General features: G+C 48.0%; 1 protein-coding gene and 1 long non-coding RNA gene across 2 annotated transcripts; one reads left to right on the top strand and one right to left on the bottom strand.

Annotated features, from left to right (window-relative positions):
• Positions 1-382: 382 nt before the first annotated feature.
• Positions 383-20411, bottom strand: lamc1 (laminin, gamma 1). The gene is made up of 28 exons (XM_077616227.1): positions 19758-20411; positions 14113-14417; positions 11161-11291; positions 10051-10217; positions 9796-9987; positions 9588-9705; positions 8959-9057; positions 8758-8894; positions 8476-8598; positions 8033-8222; positions 7851-7963; positions 7560-7781; positions 7201-7389; positions 6654-6899; positions 6426-6579; positions 5654-5796; positions 5411-5589; positions 5195-5351; positions 4920-5125; positions 4769-4848; positions 4565-4702; positions 4301-4445; positions 4081-4230; positions 3847-3961; positions 3562-3761; positions 2813-2971; positions 2626-2725; positions 383-2460 (listed from the first exon to the last, which is right to left on the bottom strand). Exons 1-28 carry the CDS (start codon positions 20155-20157, stop codon positions 2204-2206), a joined length of 4815 nt encoding a protein of 1604 aa, XP_077472353.1. The 5' UTR covers positions 20158-20411; the 3' UTR covers positions 383-2203.
• On the top strand, positions 12943-15061 carry LOC144086323 (uncharacterized). The gene is made up of 3 exons (XR_013304408.1): positions 12943-13353; positions 14680-14787; positions 14860-15061. It is a non-coding gene; the product is annotated as an uncharacterized LOC144086323 (long non-coding RNA).
• Positions 20412-20462: the final 51 nt, after the last annotated feature.

The raw sequence follows: 20462 nt of genomic DNA, 5'->3' as shown, positions 1-20462 counted from the left end.
GCTTCGTCGCAAGTCCATCTATATCGACGACTTAACATTCCAAATAAGAGGAAAAATATACGACATTGGGGTGTTTCGAAGCCAACTTATTCAAATAACAGCTCTATTTCTATTTGTGGGCCAAACATTATGCTGCCATCTGCAGGACAGAACACTCTTTTTCAGAATTAATTCGAATTACCTAGACGTCTATTACTGTGAATGGCTAACATTTTAAAAAAACGCTAAAGAAAAAGGTATTATTTACAATTAAAAGATTGAAAATCAATTTTAAAATGTTTAGGTGTATTTTTTTTCCATGATTCAATCTGAAACCTCACCAGGGGTCAAAGATCACGGCGCCACACAGCAAACTTTCAAAAAGTGCACTAAAGAAATCAAGTTTGGTGTTTTTTAAATGTATTTATTTTTCTTTAATGAAATGACAAATGACGCCAAAAAGGAAGGCCGGCGCCTGATAACTTAGCAATACTGTTTATTACACACGTGTGCTTACATGGTCGATACGTGGATGGATGGAGGTCAAAGGTCATAGTGTTCTCGTTTGGATTACACACACAAAGTTCATATATTAAGGCACAAAGTCGTTACAGATCAAAAGGTTAACTACGTCGTGACTTCCGTCGCGTGACGTGAAAGAAGAACGAGAAAGGCCGGCATTTCGACACAAAAAGCCCGTTGAAAACAAACACTCATACACACGGACACAACACATTTCTTATTGTCTTAGCACCAGTGTATCAGAGCAAATGTACAAAAGTTGCATAGAGTCCGGCTGAGGAGGGAAGTCGACGACTGTCTACGACGTCCAATCCATTTACACTGGGATGGCTGGCATTGGGCGATCGATCACCTTTCGGTGTCGTTGACGGCGGAAAACGGAACTCAAACTCTTTAAATTAGATTATGGATAATAGACGTCCAATCCACTGGAAGTGAGAGTTTGGGAGGGCCGTTTTTACAGTTAACTTATTCCCTGCCATTGACAAAAAATAGCCGTCCAATTCATTTAGACCCTTTGAAGCCTAAATTGATATTTTTAAAAATATACATAAAGTCATGGGGAATGCAGAAGTACATCAAAATAGTGTGAATATAAAAATACTAAATATAGATCACTAAATTGAGAAATACAGATAAAAATGAGAAAACCCTCAAATTAAAAAGAATAAATAAAAGAATAATTTTAAGACATTTACATCAGATTTTTCAAATAAAAATATAAAGGAATTAATACATTTCTTTGTATTTATTAGAGCCCCTTCAAAACAAATTTAAGAATATTTTATATGTATTAAATTTGATTTCCGTGTGTATAAATATAGATTTCTAAAATAAAATATATTTTTCTTCTATCTTTTTTTAATCTTCCAATTTTAGTTGTATTTGTTTCTCTAATTGTAAAAATTATAATTTTCTGTACTAATCTATTCCCCCCAATTCTTTTTGTTGTATATTTATTTATGCAATGTCAATTCAGGCATCAATGGGTTAAACTTTGAAAACTGACTGTGAATTCCCAATACTACGTTTTTACGTTGATTCTTTCGGCCCTCCCAGTTCGAATGGATTGGACGTCTACAGCCGTCAATGGCAGCCAAAGACTTAAACATGAAAATGATCAATCCAACCAGGGATATTTAGCATCCCGGTTGGATGTTCTACAACGTGTTAAGGGGAAGAAATTCACAAAAGATTTTTTTCTAAATTGTGACAAGCTACCCCGTTTCACGAGTGACCACAGACAAGAGTTCTATTAACTGGAGCTGAAGCGAAATCAATGCAGCCATCCATAAATAAAGCCATCAGAGCATCGCTTCCATCGCTTCGCCGCACGCAACTTTCCCTTCCTGAAGCGGACGCCGGAGCCGTTTGAGCATTTACCGGACGGGCGCGAGGACCCTCAGCCCGAAAAGCACTGGTACGTAGCGCGGCTAATTCGGCGCTCTCGCGCGACAAAGGCTCAAACGGCTTGCGGAGACCACCGCTTGCGCGTTGCCCCCATGTGGTCACCCGCGAAGAACGCGCCAAAACCAGGGGGTGGGCGGCGGGAAGAGAGGGACTTCCCGCCTGCAGTCTCGCGGGGTTCGTGCTGGTCTCTGGTGCTTTGCGCTGACGCGCCCATAAAAAAAGTCAAACAAACAGATAAAAAGGGTCAAGGAGGAGAGTTTTGGTAAAGTTCCGGCGGCGGCGAGATGGCGGCTTAAGCCTTCTCCAGGGACGGCGTGTTGAAGCAGCCGTCGGGCAGCGTGTTTTTGATGTCGTTGAGGTTGGCGATGTCGGCGCGGATCTCTCGGATCTGCCGGTCGTAGTCGCCGATCATGGCCTCCTGCGTTTGGGCCACCTCGTTGAGTTCCTTCAACTTGCGATCTAGATCGCTGTTGGCCATCTTGTCCTTGGCGCTCCGGAGCGACTCGTCGATTTGCGTCAGCTTGCTCACGTCCACTTTGTCGATGTTGCCTGCGAAGGGAAACATTAACGGCCTTCCAAGAAATTTCCCGAATAAATACAGTTCTAATGTAATCTAATCTAATCTTTCCAATCTAATGATAAATTACCTCAAGCCCTGTCAATACGGGAACTTATTAGCAACAAACAGGATCCTTGAATGTTTTCCGTACTTACCGAGTTGCTCCAGCAGGGCGGCGATGGTGTTGAGGACCGTCTTGACGGCGCCTTTGGCCTTGCGGGCGTTGTCCTCCGCTTCCTTGGCATTGGCGGAAGCCTGATCATTTATCGGCCAGAAGGAAAAGGCTACATTAACCACAATGGGTAAAATGATGTGACGTGTTGCGACGTGGGCAGGCATTACCATGGTCGCCATCATCATATCTTGGTCGGCCTCGGCCTTCTTCCTACTCATCTCCTCCTCGGCGGCGCTCAGCCGGTCCATCATGTCGTCCACCTCGCCGTCCAGCTTGTTGGCGTCCTGAAGGGCTTTCTCGGCGTCCTCCCTGGTCTTGGCTGAGCCCTGCAACCCATTAAAATGTCGACTTTTAAAGGCCTTGTGAAATACTGCAGCACACCACTTTGAAATGATAGCACAGCATATTTTGGACACAAATCCATTGCGACACACAGTGACAGAAAAGGCTTAACAATGAAATTAGAGCCGATGGGCTTCTTTTGTCAGCTGTTTTGGTCCGGCCTACTAAAAAAAAAAAACTCCAAACAGCTGATGTCGCACCCAGAATCAGTAGCAGATTTCTGCTAGCATGCTATCTATAGGCACTCTATATATAGCTTTGTGTCAACATGTGCTAGCTGGGTAGATAGCTAGCTAGTGCAAGACTAGAAATTATGATTATTCTGGTTGTGATGTCACAACCAGAATTGGTGAATGAATTTGTCTTTTGAGTAGAATAACAAATTTTAAAAAACTGACAATTTGAGTATCGAATCCATTTTCTCAATGTAAAACAACATTAAAGGTGGAGTCATTTCCATTTTTTGACATCCTTACTATTTCAGAGCACTTTAAAGTTTACAAGTTCACCCACTGAAACTGATTAGAAAAAAAAGCCTCATTAAAAGGACAAATCCAAATTGGTAGCAACGCACCTTCTGCACATTGGCGGCAATGCGCTCGGCCTCCTCGGCTTTGACCTTGGCTTGTCTGGCGTCCGCGTCGGCGGTCCCCAGCGCTGCCTCGGCCTGCTGCGTTTTGGCCACGGCGGCGGCGACCGTGGCCTGGATGGCCGGGATCCTCTTCAGGGCCTCCTCCGCTGCCGTCTTGTTGTCGTTGACCCGCCGGTCAAAGTCTGCCAAGGATGAGCAAACCACCCAAGGTGAGCGAGCGGCTAGCGGGTGACGGGTAACTTGGGCTCGGCCGTCGGGGGCGGGCACCTCGCAGGTCGTCCAGGATGCTCTCGGCTTCGCGGAAGGTGGACTGAGCCCGCTTGGCCGCCTCCTCCGCCGTGGCTTTGGCGGCGTCGGCACGGGCCAGGAGCTGGTCGGCCGTCTGCAGAAAAAAAAAAGACATTTAATCGTCATTACCCGCTCGGTACTTTTTAAAAGGGTTCTGGTTCACTTCACTCATTGGATCTCATTGACTTAAAATGTATACATAGTCGTTCGTACCTGTTGTTCGCTTCGGCCTTTCTCCAAAAGTTTCCGCACTTCGTCTTCTTTGGGTCTGAGGTCGTCCCTCAGCTCATTGTACTCCTTCTCCGCTTTGTCAATCAGTTTGTCCAATTCCGACGCCTCTTTCTTGATCTTGGCGGCCTCCTCCTGCAAAATAGAGAGTGGCAGAGGGGACGCTAGCGGCGGGAGTGGCCACGCCGCTAAGCCCGGACTTTACCTCTAGGGCGTGCGTGTCGAAGGACGGGAGACCGGTGAGGTTAGCAAAGATCTTCAGGGCGTGGTTTCCCACCTCCTCTGCCTCCGCTTGGACTTTGCTGGCTTGCTTTTCTAAATTCTTGGCCAGCTCCAGCGCCTCTTTGTACCTGAGCGTGAAGAAGTCCGAAAGTGTCACACAGCAGCTCCCACCAGTGATGGATGAAATAATTGCCAAAATCAAATACAATCGTTTGTTCACATTTTTTTGTGTATTTTTGCCACTCACTTTTTGTTGAGCTCATCTATCTGGCGGGCAGTTTGGCTTTCTCCATCCAGCGTCTTGAGGAGCAGGTTGTACGCTTTGGTCGACGTGTCGTTGGCGTCCTTGGCGATTTTCTCAATCTGGTCGGCATCCGTCTTGTGCCTGCGCCGATAACGGCCGTCAGCTCAGATGAGGGAGCCCCTCATCCGAAGCCCGGCGGGACCTTACTTGTCGGCCAATTTGCGAGCTTCCTCGGCCAGCAGTGTCATGTTGTTGGGATCGCCGTCACCGCTCGGGGCTTTAATGTCCTGCGAGCAGACCGCGTGCCGTCAGCGCGGCCGCCGCGCGCAGGGGAGCGGCGTTGCGGCGCGACTTTTACCACTTGGGCCACGGCGTCCTTGGCCTTGTCTAGCTCCAGTCGCGCTCGGTGGATCAGGTGTTCGGCCTGCCGGACTCGGTCGCGCGCTCGGTCGGCCCGCGCCCCCGTGTCCTCCACCGTGCCCCGCACGTTCTGCAGGCGCTTCCACTGCGTGCTCAGCGAGCCGTTGATGACGTTCAGGCGCTCCACCAGGCCGTGATCCGCTTCTAAGCGGCAAAACGCAAAGGCGGGCTTAGTTTCGGTGACATTTTTCAACCCGTTACAGACGAGCGTACCCTTGCTGGTTCGCGCTTCGTCCAGGAGGTCCAGGACGGCGCGCTCGGCTTCCTTCAGGCGGTCTTCGAAGGCTCGGTCGCTGACCGTCTCCTGACCGGACGCCAGGTTGTCGATCAGCGTCTGTAGGTCGTGGATCTTCTGGCGTTGCTGATTGACCTGTGGCGAAGCCGCGCGTGAGCTGAAAGGCGGCGTGATAGGCGGCGTGCGCTCCCCACCTTGTCGCGGACCAGACTGTAGCAGGAAGGACACTGCTGGCAGCCGGGCGCCGTGCGGTTGTAGAAGTAGTTCTCCTCGCACATGTCGCACCGGGCGCCCACGAACCCGGGCCGGCACAGGCAGCGTCCGTCCTCCTGACACTGACCCGACCGGGCACCCTCGGGGTCGCAGTCGCAGGCTGGGAAGGCAACGCGGCACGTGAGGCGGTCGGCGAGGACACGTAGCGACTCCCCAATTCTTACGTTTGCATCCCGACGAGCTGAAGCCGAAGAAGTTGACTTCGCAGCGTTCGCATCTGGCGCCAGTGACGCCCGGCTGGCATTCGCACTGCCCGCTCACCACGTCGCACTGCCCGTTGGTAGAGCCGATGGCGTCGCAGTTGCACCTGCGGAGACAACGCCCAAGTCTTTACCTCACTGGCTGTTTTGACTTCCATAAAAATATAATTCGAGCATAATACAAATGACTCCAACTTTGACCAAAAGAAGAAAAAAATGCACAAAAAATGAGCCATTTGGGACCAAATATCAATCATTATGAAAAAATCACATGATTTAATAATGGATCAAATATGAATACTAATAATGTGATGGCAAACAGTTAAATAAATGATTTAAATGATATAATTTCTGCAGCCCGGTGGACGAGTGGCAGTCCATCCCAGGTGGGTTTTCTCCGGGTACTCCGGTTTCCTCCCACATCCCAAAAAAACATGCATGGTAAGCTGGTTGAACAACCTAAATTTCCCCAAGCCATGATTAGTGCTCTGCGATTGGCTGGCCACCAATTCAGGGTGTTCCAGGGCTGGTGCCCTTTGTCAGCTTGGATAGACTCCAGCACCCCCCACGACCCTTGTGAGGACCGCGTTTCGGAAAATGAATGGCTGTATAATTTCAGTTGTTTTGGATCTGTATAAATCTTGAGAGGTTATTTTTGAAGACTTTTTGAGAAAATTCTATTATTTAAAAACTTCTCATAGTGAGACTTTAAGGATAAACTGATAAGCAGCCTTACCGCTCGCAGCCGTTCCCGCTGCGCAGGTTAAAGAATCCCGGCTGGCAGGCGCCGCAGTCGCGCCCAACGACATTGGGTAGACAAGGGCACTGTCCCGTCACCGCTGAGCAGCCGGTTTGACTGCCCAAAGTACCGTGTTGGGAACACGCGCATGCTGCGGGGCGGAAAGCGGCAGCGTGTTAGATCCGCTAGTGACACCGTGGCGCGGCGCAGCGCTCGCTAACTCACCCTTGCACTTGTCGGCCGGTTCGGCGGCCAGCGGGTTCCCGAAGAAACCGTCCTTGCATCGGTCGCAGAAGAAGCCGTCCGTGTTGTAGATACACTTGAGGCACTGCCCCGTCTCGCGATCGCAGTTGCCCACGGCGTTGGGGTCGGTGTTGTCGCTGCACTTGCAGGCGCGGCAGGCGCGCACGGGACCGCTCTGACCCAAGGGGTCCCCGAAGTAGCCGTCATCGCAAAGCTCGCACCGCTTGCCTGCGGAGGTAAAAGATTCGGTTGTCGGGTTAATACTCGTTGAGCTCTGGTAAGCAAAGCATGTTATATATTACACTTTAATGCTAAATTGAGTTCTTATATGATTTTTTGCTATGTTTTGTTTGATCATTCATAAAGAAACGTCAAAGTTCTGCAAGTGTAGAATATTATCGTAGCGGTTATAATAGTGTTCTTGCGTTAATGTGGTGCTAATTAGCGATTAGAACAAGGCTAGCGCTCGCCGCAACAAAATAAATCAAAACAAATGAACAAAACTAAACTATGAGGTGCCGTTCGCTACCTGTGGTGCCGACGGGGCAGTTGGTGCACACCACCTGGCCGCTCTTGGGAATGGCAGCGCAGGTGGCCCCCGCGGGGCAAGGGCAGGGCTGGCAGTCCGAGGATGACCCCTTGGCGGCGTCGCCGTAGAAACCGTCCCGGCAGCGTTCGCAGCTCAAACCCCCCGTGTCGTGCTGACAATCACACGCGCCTGTACAATGGAAAAAAACAGTAGGTGAGCCCTATTCATTTTTATTCAAGATTTTAACAAAAAAAATAGCACTTTTTAAAATTATTATTCTATTCATGTACTTATCTAATCCCCTGATGCTTTTTGATATATACGTGTAAAATTTCAACCCAGGAGGCGTCATTGCGTACCTGTGTCAGGGTCGCAACTGTCACTGTGACCGTTGCAGTGGCAGGCCTCGCAGTCGCTAAAGGCTCCTAGCGAAGGGTGGGCGCGGCGGTAGCCGGCCGCACAGCGCTCGCAGCGGCGACCCTCGTAGCCCGGCGGACACGTGCAGCGCTCCACCCAGCGGGCCGGCTCCCCCGGCCCCTCGCGCGCCGTCACCAGGCTCACGTCGTCCAGGTGGCCGGCGCCTGCCAGAGGTGCGCGAAAGCTTTAGTTAGCCGCGGGGCGAAGGAAAGGCCGAGCCAAGCCGGACGTACTCTTCTCGCTGTAAGTGCCGCGGATTTTGACGGCCGTCAGGTTGTGGAGAATTTTCTGGAAGTCCGAGTGACTGACGGCCGGCCTCCACGGGTAGTCGGCGCTGTTGTGGAGTCTGACAGACGACGGCGAGGTAAGCGAAGGGACGGGATGGGCGACGGGGAGGGGCACGTAGACACGTTACCTGAAGACGTAGTGGGTCTTGTGCTCGCTGGGGTAGGCGTTGCCCTGGGCAATGAGAGGCACGGCTACCCGCGAGCCGGCCCCCTCTAGGACCAGGTCTTCGGCCGACAACCGGGTATCGCGGCGCTCCACACGGAAACTCAGGCTCAAGTTCTGGCCAAAGCTAAGCAGCTGGTCGCCCAAAAACTTGTCTGTCCGGAAAACATCACATTAGGGGTGGGCGGTACGGCTTGATTTTTAAAAATAAAAGCAGAATTCTTTTTTAAAAAATTGTTTTTGGGACTAATTTGCACATGACCGACCATTTTGCTCATTAAAACAAAATTTGAAGTATATGTTTAAGCCTAAAAGCAAAAAAAAAAAGGTTTTTAGGCTTAGTGGCCAGTGCACGCCCTACAACCCGTCCTCGCAATTTGACACCCAATTGGCCATACGGAAGCCTACCTGGCGCCACGAAGTAAATGGGGAAGTAATCTTCGGACAGCAGTGAGATGTCCTGACCACTGGGTGACCAATTGACCGCCACGCTAGAGGAGTCACGCTGCTCGCCCGTCCAGTGCTCGTCATCTGCATGCAATCAATACATCATGAAATCATATTTGATTTAGCGAGCAGGTAACAATTTTTGTTCATTAAAAAAAAAAAAAAACCTAACCTCATAAAGTCCTGCCGTCCACATACATTTACTAACAAATTGGAAATCAGATTAAAAGGAAGGGAGGCTACCTCTCTCAAAGTTTGACGTGATGGTTTGCACGCTGAAACCGCTGGCGCTCTCGCAGACGGACGAGTGAAGGAAGCAAAAACACGGAGAGCAGCCTTCGTCGCTGTTGGGGTCCATGTTGAAGAAGCCCGGCTTGCACCTGAAAGGGCCAAAGGCGGAGCTCACGCCAGGACGGGGCCCGTGGGCGCGTGCGATTGGCTTACCTGTCGCAGGTGAAGCCCTCCACGTTTTCCTTGCAGCGACATTGTCCCGTGTTGACGTCGCATTCTTGGGTGCTTCCTGCCGGCGAGCACGAACACGGCCTCCGCAAACCAACACATTGCTCAGATTAGCGCGCAAACAGAAGCATTGAAGTCATCGTAAATATTCTTTTATTTTGACATTATTTTAACTTACTGATTAAAATCAAATAAAAAAAACTATCTAATCATATTTTTATGCATCTTTTTAAACAAGGATTTTTCTCAAAAATGAAATTTGCAATTAATTCTATTTGGGAAATTATTTATCAAATTAATAGCAGTATTTGGGGCCATCACCGGTGTATTTCTGTTTTTATTCAGTTTAAATATTTTTTTAATCAACATTTTGTTAGTATTTATTTTATATAATCATTCCCAAAACTTTACACCAAAATAATGATTAACAACAACAAAAATGACGTCATCCTATGACCTAAAATGTGTTGTCCATGTATGTGGACGCCAGGTCTTTTCAGTTTTTGGGGGAACCTGTAGAGGAGCCCGCAAAAAGGAGTTGCATGTGTGCGCTGAAGAATTTAGTCAGCAGGGGGCGCTAAAATAAGGCTGTTTTGGGGCTCTATTTGCTCTACCTGCATCCGGCCTCCGTCAAACTGTGAAATCCGGGCTGACAGCGGTCGCACTTTTCACCCGTCACACCCGGTTTGCATGCGCACACGCCTCGGTTGTCGCACTGCGGGGACTGGGAACCTGAACGCACCAACCAAACAATGAATAACTTCTAGAGAACGATTGCACGCTTTGCAGGGAAAAACGGGAAAGGACGAAGCGGGCTCTCACCGACAGAGTTGCAAGCGCAGGGCAGGCATCGGTCGTCGTTGCCGCCTCGCCTGTAGTGGCGATCCAGGCAGCGCTCGCACTTGGGTCCGTCCGTGTTGTCGGCGCAGTTCTTGCAGCGGCCACCGCGCCCCGTGGCCCGGTACAGCTCGGCGTCGAAGTGGCATTCGGAGCTTTTTCCGTTGCAATCGCAGGCTGAGCGGCACAAAAGGGCGCGTCAACGGTCGGAGACGACGGACGGGTGAGCCGGTTACTTACGCAGGCACTCGTTGGCGCTGTCGGCGGTGGCACGCCTCCATGGGCGGTCGTTGTAGAAGGCTTTGCACAACTGGCAGTCGGCTCCCTCGGTGTTGTGCTTGCAGTTGCACACCAGATGGCCGCCGCCATCCTTCACGCACTCGCTGGCGTGACCGTTGCATTTGCACCTGGGAGACGGGACGCTGGTTAACTCATTGGTTGTCACCAACCGGGGGCTGCTCTAAAAACTAGAAACTTTTTACTACTTCAACGTCATAATACTACGCCAAAAGTAATGTGGCGTTGATACGTCATGGTGGCGGCGTAGCCATATCATGATATAAAATATCCTATGGCGCGGCCAGATTTTTTTCCATTATTGCACTGCACCAGTTCCAAAGATGAGTGTGTGTACAAATAACTGCGAACAAATAAGACGAAACGGAAGACGACATGCCGAGACACGTCGGCAGGAAAGAGGGGGGGACTTGATTGAAGTCTTTGTCGTTTTCGGGGCTTTGCTGGCAGACGCGCTGGAAAAAAACACGCCAAGGAAGGAAAAGTCTGCGGGAGGGACGCTTTCACCACGTGCCACATCTTCCACTACATAAACCATGCATGTTTGGACTTGCATTGCGACTACAGAAAGCTCCAATTTGGAGGATTAACTTCAGAGAAGAATCCGTTGGGTGGACAATTTGTCTCTTATCCAATCGACTGAGTCATGAATTGTCAACAAAAGGTCTTCCCGGATTTCTGTACTTTCGTAACCTAGCGGGCAATGGAATGATCAATCTGGCATGCCAGGTCAGACATTTCCAGCTGCATTCCCTTTCAAAATAAAATATTTCCAATAATTCAAATGATATCATCTGCAGTCCTACAAACCACCAACATTGGTGGCCATTGACGCTGCGAGCCGTCCAATCCCTTTCGCTTGGGAGTGATGAAACATTGGTTCTGCCAGTTTTTTGGGGCAGCGAGCACGCCGCCGGTCGGCCTCCGTCCGTCGTGCCGCCGCAGGTTCCGCCCCGTTCCGGTTTCCCCCGTAATCCCGGGCGGCCGGGAATGCGCGGAATGCCACGGAGGGGAGATTACGGAAGACAACATTCCCAGAGAGCGCCGGCTTACCTTCCGCCCACGGCGAAGTCGGAGATGGCGTAGTAGTAGGACTTGAGCACTTTGGGGTCGTTGAACACTTCGTCCCCGAACGTGTTGAGACGGTTCAAGGTCACGCGGATATCGGTGGCCGTCACCCAGTCCTGCCAGCCAACGGTTTACAGACAGTCAAAACATCTTGCATGTTTTTGCACCTTGAAGAACAAACAAGCGCTGCCGTCTACTTCTGCCATCAGTGTCAGTGGCGCCCAATGAGTACAAGGAATACTGTTATTAAAACTTTCAACAAACATCGCTATTCCCCAAAAAATCCTCAATACCATTTTGCTGTGATCGAAAATTGCAATTTCGCCAATTTAGTAAGGAAGAAAAAAGTTATATTTCCATACTTCAAATTAGAGCTGGGCGATAAAACTATAACAATAATTATCGTGAAATAATTTTTGTCAATGATAATATAAAAAAAAACTTTCGATAAAAATGTGATCATTTTAAACTGTAATTACACAACCTGACCATCACAGAGAAGGGGGCGCTGTTGTGTGATGAGCGCTAGTTCCAGACCAACAACAGCGACTTTTGGTTTAAAGGCAAATTTATAAAAATAAAGACGCCTGTCAAAATTTCTGCAGGGTTTATTCTTTACTTTTCAGAGTGGAATGAGGGATTTATCTTTCTTGCGCAACAGAACAACAAAATACTTTTTAAAATCATATTTCAAAAATATATTTTTTGTATTTTATCCCAATATCCTTAATTTCATTTTAATTTCAGGGAATAACTGAAACGCTCAGATAATCTGTAACAAAAAGAGTAGTTGATTTTTTTGGGTACAATTTTGTGAGTAAAATCAATGGACTAAAATATGGCGATATTCCTAAATTATATTGCAATGTTTTGAGATTATTATTGATGTTTTTTGTATCTGTCACAGCTGTAGCTAAAGTACAATTTCATAGCCACCAATGCCTGTCAGAATCCTAAAATTAACCCAACATTAATTCATTGCCAACCATTGACAAGCATAGATGTCCAATTCATTGAAATTGGGAGGACTGGCTGCGAATACTCATTTTTCAACGGCGTCGAGATGACGGCGAGCAGACACAAAGTCTGCGCGGGGAAAGACATTTATTTTCTCGGCGGGCCGATAGCAGGCGCAGGTGGCGAGCAGGGCCCGGCGAAACCCCCGCTCGTCCTCGTCACGGATGATAAAAATGTTTCACAACAGGCCGCGAAGGCCGCTCGCCAAGCCCGCCGCGTTCACTGTCGGAAGGAAGCTTATCGGTGCCCCCGCGGGAATTTTTCCTTTTTTTTTTCTCCACGCCGGAGTGAGAGTTCACCGCAGCTGCGAGTGGATCAACAATCTGCGTCTGCGGGGAGAATCGGACGCCAACGCTAGCGAGACGGTGACAAACAAACGCCACTCGGCTTTTACTACGAGATGGCGAGCGCACGCTAATGCTAAAGTGTTTTTTGGGGAAAGTTGTTAAGCAGAAAAGCGCACTAAAGGAACCAACATTAAACTTATTTATGTGAGATTGTGATGAATAAAATGGAGTTGCTTTAAAAATAGTCGTTTTTACATTGACCACACGCAGTCAGGACGCTTTAAAAATATTTTTTTAAATGGGTTACAAGTCATGAAAATGTATGTGGATATTGTCAAAAGAATATATACGTATATAAAATAAATGTGGAGTGTGTGGAGGCTCAGGGCCAAAAAGTCAGAGGCCAACATGAACAGTGACTTTTTGTTTGAGCAGGTGTTTGCACGCTTTTGTTCTTTTCCTTGGCTTCCTGCACGAAGCAAACATGCCGGACTTTGTTGACCGACTGTCACACCCGCGTGTCAATCATTAACTCCTTTCCTGCCGTTGACAGCTTTAGACCTCAAATGGTCATATTTCAGATAGTTAAGTAGTCCTTAGTTTAAATGTTTTGAGTGGTAATATGCGGTTAGATATGTGAGCTTAATGTAAAAACTGTTCATTGTTAGAGTAACTGGTTCGTCAATCGCAGCTGCCGTCAAACCTTCTCGTTGGAAAGAACCCCGCCCCGAAAAATCCCCCGACCCAACCCGCAGCTGCGCCATTGGCCGTCTATCAATCACGGCGTCTTCTGGAAGAGTTTGCCCAGTGGAGGCCGCGCCACATTTTTCAAGATCTAGAACTAACCATTTGCTAAATAACAACAACACTTTTGGTGAGAATTATTTAGTTTTTCAAAAGAAAATTTGGAAGAAATTTACATGAATACTTTTGGAAATCCGACCATTTTAATTTGTTTTAAACTCTTTAGAAAACAACCTTTTTAGGTCACTCGTTAACTCATTAACTGCCAATCAATGGCAATGAAATATGAGCATTCACAGCCAGTTCTCCCAGTTTAAGTGAACTGGACGTCTATCATTGTTCAATCCATTTGGAAATGGGAGCCTTGATGCGAGATCTCTATTTTTCTTCACCCACTTGCGTCGTCTTATGGTGATATTTAACTTGTATCTTGTTCTAACTTACTTCAGCACTTCCTCATCGTTAGTGACTTCCCACTCTGATCCACTTTCAATTTTCTATTCTGACTTGTCACTCGATAACGTCAACGAGTCTCAACTAATGTTTTTGTTTGACTCATATAACCCCTGCCCCAGCCTATGACTACCTCCCCGGTTTCAACTATGCAGAGGCAAACTGTTACTGTACTTGTATAGTGGGACTTTAAATGAAATTAGCTCATCTTTTTAATACATCCTGATGGCCGCGTGCCCCTGTTAGACTTTGATTGACAGCTGGATATCAGCGGGAGGCGGCCCAGCAGTCTAAAACGGAGGCAGTGAAACCCGCCACCGCGTGGACGCCGCCATGGCCACCGCGGGTGTCAGGCCACACCCCCGGTGGACTTGTTACGCGCGGCCCAAAATAGGCGACCGGGCGTCCCGGCTCAAATAAGGAAGTGGCCACGCACCTGGAGGACGGGGCTGTTGTCAAAGTTGTAGGCGCTGGGGCGACCCTCCAGCGTGGAGAAGGCCACGTTGCCCCCCGTGAGCGGCGAGATGTCACTGAAGTCGTCGGTGCAGAGCGCTCGCCGCTCATCCTCGCCGGTGCGGATAAAGCCGCGGTTGGTCTTGCCGTACGTCTTCTCGCAAGAGCCGCTGTAGTACGTGTACGGCGTCCAGGGGCCATCCTGGCTGCCGCGCTTGTAGATGGCGAAGCTCTCGGGGCGACTGGTGTGGAACTTGAGGCGCACGTAGGTGATGTCGAAAGTCTTGCCTACAAGGAGAGGGAAGGATAGCAAATGTATGCTAACGTTAGGACACGTGAAGATAGCGGTCATCAATCAGACAAAGCATCCAGATACATCATTTCGGTATGGATACGTTGATGCGGTTGACGACCCTAGTTAACTCGTGTGGCTTTTAAACTAAATGAAAAGTATTAAAGTATTAGATGTTCAACCATTTCCCAACCCTAATGCTAATATGACATCACCAATTGTAAAAATAATGACATCATCCCATTCTATCTACTTCAGGTCCCATGTGAACATCTGTTCCCCACCACCGGCGGCCATTTTGTGACATAGTGGACACGCATACCTGACGAGTGGGAGCAGGCCCAGTCTGTGCCAAGAATGCGAAGTGTAAACAGTGAGGGTCACTCAGGGGGGTCTCAAAATGAAACAGAAGGTGATTGGATACTTTTTTTATGACAGGAAGCTTGAATATGACATCATATTGCATGTGTGTGTGCTGCACATTGCGAAGGAACAGTGTTGAGTTGTTAAAAGAGTGTCAAAATGGCCCGGGGACCTTCCTCTTCAACTATTGTGACGTGCGGACCCCCGACTGATCCCACTCCTCGTCCCTTGGGGGGGACAAGACAAGCCCTGACAAGAACTTTTTCCTTCAAGAGACTACCAGTCACATGGGGAGGGGGCGGGGCTTTCGGAAAGACAGTGAGAGGGGGAGGGGAAAAGACAACACTGACCAATTATTCAACAAAGATTTCAGACGTCTTAGCTTAAGAGTTAAATTCCTTCCATAATCGTATGTCGAAACAATTTAGTTACTGTGTGGTCAATGAAAAAGCAAATGTATTTCGTCTATTACGTCAATGGCAGCTAATTAGTGTCAAGAGTCATTGCTCAATTGGTTAAGCATCAGAAATGGAAATATATTCAAATGCAAAACATTGATCAAAATGAGAATCTTTTCAAAAAGGTTTTTTTTCGAATGTGTGAAATGATTTAGTGACAAAATTGTGGATTTTTAACCAAATATTGCCAATAAATAATTAGATTAATTTACTATTTTCGTTCAATAATAATAACAATTAAGAGAACGACGTCAGTTTTTTGCCTTCTAGTTTTTTTTCAGTAAAGTTTATAAAAATAAAGTGAATTCGAAAAAAGTTGTCCAACCAAGTGTTATTAGTGAACAAATGGGAAATTCTTAGGAGAGTTTATATTCTGGAATATCACACATGATTCATCAATGATCAAAATATTTAAAATATTAAAATCGTAGAAAAAATTGCTTTAAGAATTATTTCACATTTTATTCCAGCCTCTTTCCAAACTTTGGAGAGAGGAGTTTCTGATAAGCATTCCTGGGAATGACTTCCAGGGAGGTAGAGGATGAGTAATGTGGGGGAGGGGGAGGGTTGGGGGGGGGAGGTTTCAGAAGGAAGGCTCAGCACGTGGGAGGAGCGGGTGGTGGGGGGCACCCAATGACCTCATCGCATTCCGAACAAATCAAAGAGCGCTTTGAGTGTCGGCGTGGGCGCCCGGCGGCGGACGCAGGTCAAAGGTCGGAGCGGCCGTCGGGTTAACAGTTGCCGATTGTTTGGGAACCGTGGTGACATGGCGACAAGAGTCACGCACGGAAACTCTCGCCCTGCCTGTGACGTGCTTGGTGGCGGCCATCTTGGTTGGAAAGGCGCGGCGCGCTGGACTCAAGCGGAGCCAAACGCAAAGCGCACTTTGATGTCTGTGTGAGAGACACGAGCGGCGAGCGCCGGGATTGGCCGAGAGGAGATTACCGAGTCATGTGACGGCCGCAGGTGCCGAGTTTGTGTGCTAATTCAAGAGACCACCAAGGAAGCGTTTCAGCCCCCGCGTGTCGGGAACAACCGTCAGTGACCTCGTTATCAGTCCCGGCGGGACGGCGTCACCCCCCGCCGTTACACTGTTAACTCTTTCACTGCCATTGACGGTGATTGACGTCCAATTATGTGGCTGTACCTTTCTGATGTGAATTTAAATGTTTAGGACGTCTTTGACGAGGAATTGACCGGATATTAACGTTTTTGTTTTTTTTAGTCGAAAGATAATTGGACAGCTCTCATCATTTTGGTAAGGGCACCCATTGTTCTGTGGTTTTTCACAGCGGTGTGCATATCTGGAGGCCATCTTAGGTAGGGTGACGTTTACTTCTTAGTACGGTCCAATACCGATGACATCACTATCGTTCCGTATCGTAATATGGGGGCATTGGGGAGTGGGTTGAACATGCACATAGAAATAACATGTTTATCCAAATGTCTCGCAATAGTAGCTGAAAGGTCAAGTCTGGGGGCAGTCGGGGGGCACGTGACGTTTCGTGCGTGAGATGTTCACTTCCTGCTTGTCTGTTGGCCGCCTTTGAAGTAAAGCTATTGCATACTTCACTTCTAATTGCAACATGTGGTGGTCACAACTGGTCTAGACTGGTCCCAAACTAGTCTAGACTGGTCTCGACTAGTTTGGTCTAGTTTGGGGGAACTGCAGATATGGTAAAATTTCAAATTTGTAACAGACGCAACAAACACCGGTCCCGAGGGGCCCCGGGAAGTTGTAAATCCTTGCTCCTAGAAAACATCCCATAAGTGGCAAATGATGTGTTTGCCTGCGCGCATCTGTAAAATGTGGAATGTGCATTAGGTTGTTATTAACTCATTGGTTGCCATAGACAGCACTAAATGTTCACCATTAAAAATGATTTGGATGTCAATGGCATCTAAAGAGTTAACAGTAAGTCATTATTTTCTTATTTAATTCATGCTTATCTTATTTCTTAATTTTTTTTAATGTTTATTTTTCAAAAAATGTAACACAAAAGCATAAAATGTTGGGGGTTTTAAAACCCTTTTTAAGGACAGTTACTCTCTGGATAAAGTCGTTATCAATTGCTGTAAGTGGCAGTGAATGAGTTAATTGAAACATCTGGCGCAAGACATTCATGATGTCACAGGAAGTTGTCTGAGCAGCTTCCTGCGTTGACATCCAACACCTGCTCCCTACTCGGCTCCGATGTGTGTTGTGTGTGTTTTGCTTTTTGAAGCTCATTTGCATATCTATAACCCGGCTGGAGCTAGTCATTTGTGGAATGTTGATCCTTCAAGTAACTTCCTGTCGTGTGGGAAGGAAAGTCAGTGTGGGAATTTCGGACAGAGGCAGCTGCTGGGGTTTGGCCGAGAGGGGAGATGTGAGAAGGACAAGCAGATGCATGCTGGGATATTTGATACCACACACATAACAATGTGTGTTGTCATTGTGCTCATGGATATTATATACAGTCAGTCGCCGTCCCTCCTGTATTTTTGAACAATGTCAAGGTATTTGCTATTCACTCATTGGTGCTTCCGGTTTTTAGTATTATTACCAGGCCATAATAAAAGCAGTCCAAAATTTTGACACACTTACTTATTTTTTTGTGATCGCCGTGGTAGAATGTACATTAGTAATAGTCATACCCAAATCTGTCCTGACTTCCCTCTTAGGTAAATGAAGTCATAATGCACTTAACACTATTTATAGCTATTTGTAGCATACAATATAGTGTCGTAGTACATGCAACTGTTACACATTAAGGCTAACTTTGGCACCCTCTGCATGGATTTTGTGTTTATGTCCATATTCCGTCATTTCTTGTCATTTTTCGCAATCGGAAAACACTGTTTAGGATGACATATCTCATAATTCCATTCTGAAAAACAGACGGATGGACACGCGAAGACGGCAGCGTCCGATAGAAATGCGGCGAGCATCACTTGACTGGCGCGTGCGTGTCTTTAAAGCGTGAGCGTAGACTTTACAAATCCGAGGAGGAGGCGCGCCTATTCCGTGAATGAGAGGAGGTCAGCTGAGCTTCCAGATGTTCATCATCACATTCCCACGCCCCCCCCGGCCACCAACCTCCACTCAGCCCCCCGAGGACTCAAGTTTACAGCAGCTGGCTGCTGGCTGACTTTTTCCCACACTGAAAAAGTGGTTAGCATCCACTGAGAAATTCCCCCGCGCCGCCGAAGCGCTTCCGCCTCGGGCGTCACGTGACCGTGACGGTCGCCACGGCGACGCCGGGACGAGCGAGCCGCATGAGCGCAGGCCTCGGGAATGCCGAGCTGAAATAGACGGACTTTTTTTAAACGCCCCGAAAGACGAGAGCGCCCGCGCAACGGACGGTGGGATGGCCGCCGCCGCCGCGCTCGTTCGGGGTCAAAGTTCTGCTGGCGCGAGAGCGCAGAGTACTCTTTACTGCGTTACCATGGAGACGTTGGCGGGAATGTTCAGACGGGCTACAAGAGGAACAGCACACGCACTTTTTATCCTTTTAGCGGACATTTTATAATTTAACTTATTGGCTGCCTTTGGCGGCAAAGAGAGTATTCGATTGCTGTCAGCCCTGGAAATGGATTTGACGTCATTCACTGTCAATGGCAGCAAATCAGTTAACATGTAAATTGCCCATAAATTTAGCTATACATACACACACATTAAACATGATCAAATAATTGCATTGCTCACATTTAGGGATTCGATATGGTGAAGCAATTTGATAGCTAGCGCTACAAGAATGCTAGCATGTTATTGGATGAAAGCAAGTTTATTCAAAAGTCAAATAGAAATTCATGATAGCAGGTGCTATTTTAAACTCAACAGCACATAAAATCAACTTTATTAATTTTGTGGCCAGGAGTGGTTACTGGCTGCTCCAACTTTTAGTTTTGGTGTTTACCAGACCCACTGTGTATGTGTAATAATTAAGACTGGTTAACTTAACAAGTTAACATTTTAACTCTGAGTTCACTCACAAATAATTTAACACAATTAGTATTTTTTGTTACATATCAACATCCGAGAACCCAAAGCCCTATTTGAGGCTTACACAACATAAAAAACTTGTATGAACTATCAGTGCATATACAAATTATTATATACGATATACCTGCTACCTACTATAAATAGCGTTACAAGTGCATTATGACTTCGTTTACCAAGGGGATAAACCTAAAAAGTGATTGGACAGGAAGAATAAAAGTTAGGGCAGATTTAGGTATGACTTCTATTACTGTATATTCTACACCTGCAGTCAAAAGTTTGGAGACACTTCACAATACAGTAGAAAGTGGGCCTCAAAACTGAATAGCCTGTATGATGACGTGATTAATCGCAATTATTTTATGCTGTATTTTTTATCGTTGACCAGTACTAGTAATAATATGAAGGGATATATAAATTAATATGAAGTGATAATGGGTTTAAAAATGAGTTTAGTGTCCTGTGGTGTTGTACTGTGATTGAGTTAGACATATGGCGGCTATCACAATCATATGATTGATATCATATCTTACCGAGGTGCAGGGTGAGGTTGATGGAGTTGGGGTACTGGACCCCGGCCAGCATGGTCTGGCTCTGCCACCAGGTGGTGTCAAGCTGGTTGTTGTAGTCGGTAAGGAAGGCGGCGCCGTGCTGGTTGCGGGGGTCGTGAGCGTCGCAGATGTGGCAAGACTTGGTGACCCCGGTGGCCCCCGTCTGGACGCAGTACTCCTCGGGGGGGCTGCCGCACGTGTCGGTGGACACCACCGTCACGTTGAAGGCGGCGTTGACGAACTCCGGCATGCAGCGTTGAGCGCGACCCTGCTCGTCCGTGCACTCGTCCATAGCCGCGCCGACGCCAACGCCAACCAGCAGCGCGGCCGCCAGGGCGACCACCAGGGGGGACCACCGCTGGGGAGTCGCCGCCGCCGCCATGTCCGCAACGCTGGTGGGGAGGGGGGGAATACGAACTCCGGCGACTCGCTCCGAGCGGGCGAGAAAAAGTTCCGGGCGAGTCGCGAGCGAGTTGAAAGCAAAGTTAAAAGTTGTTGCGGCGAGTGGCGAACTTCGGGGTGGCCTCAGCGCTTTGTGTCCACCGCCATCGACTGACTGACTGCGAACATAGCAGACTACACCCAGGCGGACCAGCGAGCTAGGAGGCGGGCGGGGCGCATGCGCAATACGCAGTCGACCACCGGGCGGGAGGGGGGCACGAAATGGGCGCGAACAACTCCTTCGTC

The sequence above is a fragment of the Stigmatopora argus genome, chromosome 12, assembly GCF_051989625.1.
Source record: "Stigmatopora argus isolate UIUO_Sarg chromosome 12, RoL_Sarg_1.0, whole genome shotgun sequence".
Taxonomy (NCBI): domain Eukaryota; kingdom Metazoa; phylum Chordata; class Actinopteri; order Syngnathiformes; family Syngnathidae; genus Stigmatopora; species Stigmatopora argus.
This window is presented reverse-complemented; position numbering and strand designations above follow the sequence as displayed.